This window comes from Loxodonta africana, chromosome 3, assembly GCF_030014295.1.
Source record: "Loxodonta africana isolate mLoxAfr1 chromosome 3, mLoxAfr1.hap2, whole genome shotgun sequence".
Lineage (NCBI taxonomy): Eukaryota > Metazoa > Chordata > Mammalia > Proboscidea > Elephantidae > Loxodonta > Loxodonta africana.
Window position 1 is genome coordinate 68,353,113 of NC_087344.1, and position 1,537 is coordinate 68,354,649.

The 1,537-nt window shown below is 48.7% G+C and overlaps 1 protein-coding gene across 3 annotated transcripts in view; it reads left to right on the forward strand.

Annotated features, from left to right (window-relative positions):
- The window catches only part of NHSL3 (NHS like 3), a 30,425-nt gene that overhangs the window by 23,045 nt on the left and 5,843 nt on the right, over positions 1–1,537 (forward strand). For all 3 annotated transcript variants that reach the window (XM_064281647.1, XM_064281648.1, XM_064281649.1), the window contains exons 4-5: positions 412–535; positions 1,337–1,453. In XM_064281647.1, the coding sequence (XP_064137717.1) occupies positions 412–535; positions 1,337–1,453 (241 nt within the window). The remainder of the gene's footprint in view (positions 1–411; positions 536–1,336; positions 1,454–1,537) is intronic.

Below are 1,537 nucleotides of genomic sequence, written 5' to 3' on the forward strand. Positions count from 1 at the left end.
ACCATTTCCAAAGCCAACTCTTCAGACAGGGATTGGACTGGACAATGGGATAGAAAAAGATGCTGGTGAAGAATGAGCTTCTTGGATCAAGTAGACACTTGAGACTATATTGGCATCTCCTATCTGGAGGGGAGATGAGAGGGCAGAGGGGGTCAGAAGCTGACTGAATGGACACGAAAACAGAGAGTGGAGGGAAGGAGTGTGCTTTCTCATTAGGGGGAGAGCAATTAGGAGTATATAGCAAGGTGTATATAAATTTTTGTATGAGACTGACTTGATTTGTAAACTTTCACTTACAGCACAATTAAAAAAAACAAAACAAAACAAAAAACTCAGTGGTCAGCCTCACCCAGGCCTCTGGGGTATCCTGTGGTTTGAGCCCAAAGCCTGACCCTTTTCTTTCCCCAAAAGTCCTCCCGGACGGGGCCAGATGAAGACAGCGTCTCCTTCTGCAGCCAGACCACATCCTACACGGCTGAGAGCTCCACAGCAGAGGACGCACTCTCCATCCGCTCAGAGATGATCCAGCGCAAAGGTGTCTGCTTGCCTGCCTGCCAGGATTCTTGAGCAGGAGTAGGGTGGGGGATTCCCATACCTGAAGTTTCCCAAGGCTCTGTGATGTGATTTAGTGAATTCAGGAAACACAGTACTATGTCCTGTTGGAGATCCATGATGCACATTGACTGCAAAGCAGCATAGTCAAGAATGTGTGCTCTAAAGTCAGGAAACCTCGGTTCAAGGCCTGGTGTTGCTATTACCAGCCGTGTGACCTTGGGCAAATCAGTAACCTCCCTGAGCTTTAGTTTGATGGTCTATAAAAATGGGGTTAATAAGAGCAGTACTTACCTCATTGGAATGAGTGCCAAGTGCTGAGCATGTTGACTAACAGTATAAAAACCAAACCCATTGCCACTCATTTCTGACTCATAGCAACACTATAGAACAGAGCTTTACTGCCCCATACAGTTTCCAAGGCTGTAAATCTTTATGGAAGCAGACTGCCACATCATTCTCCGGTGGAGCAGCTGGTGGATTTGAACCACTGCACTGACCTTTTGGTTAGCAACCAAGTGCTTAACCACTGCGCCACTGGGGCTCCTAACACCACAGTAGGCGCTCACTAAATGGAAATGATCATTATTGACCTGGTAAAGAAAGAAAAAACCTTCCTGAAAAGAAGCCTCTAGATTTGTTTATCCTAGCTTTGCCCACACCCACTTGAGTCTGGGAAGCCTTTTTTTGCAGAGCTTTTATTAATATTCCACAAAAGTAGCCATTCGCAGAATGTGCCCTGAGACCTGCTCTAACGGCTTTTCTCCCTTGGCCTGGCCTCTAGGCTCCACCTTCCGACCCCATGACTCATTTCCCAAATCATCCGGAAAGGCAGGGCGGCGGCGGCGAGAGCGGCGGAGCACCGTGCTGGGATTGCCACAGCATGTGCAGAAGGAACTTGGTGAGCCCTGGTCGGGGCCAGTGGTGGGTGAGAACCCTGACCACCCCTCTCTGTTGACCTCTGCCTCCGTCCTGTCTGTCCTAG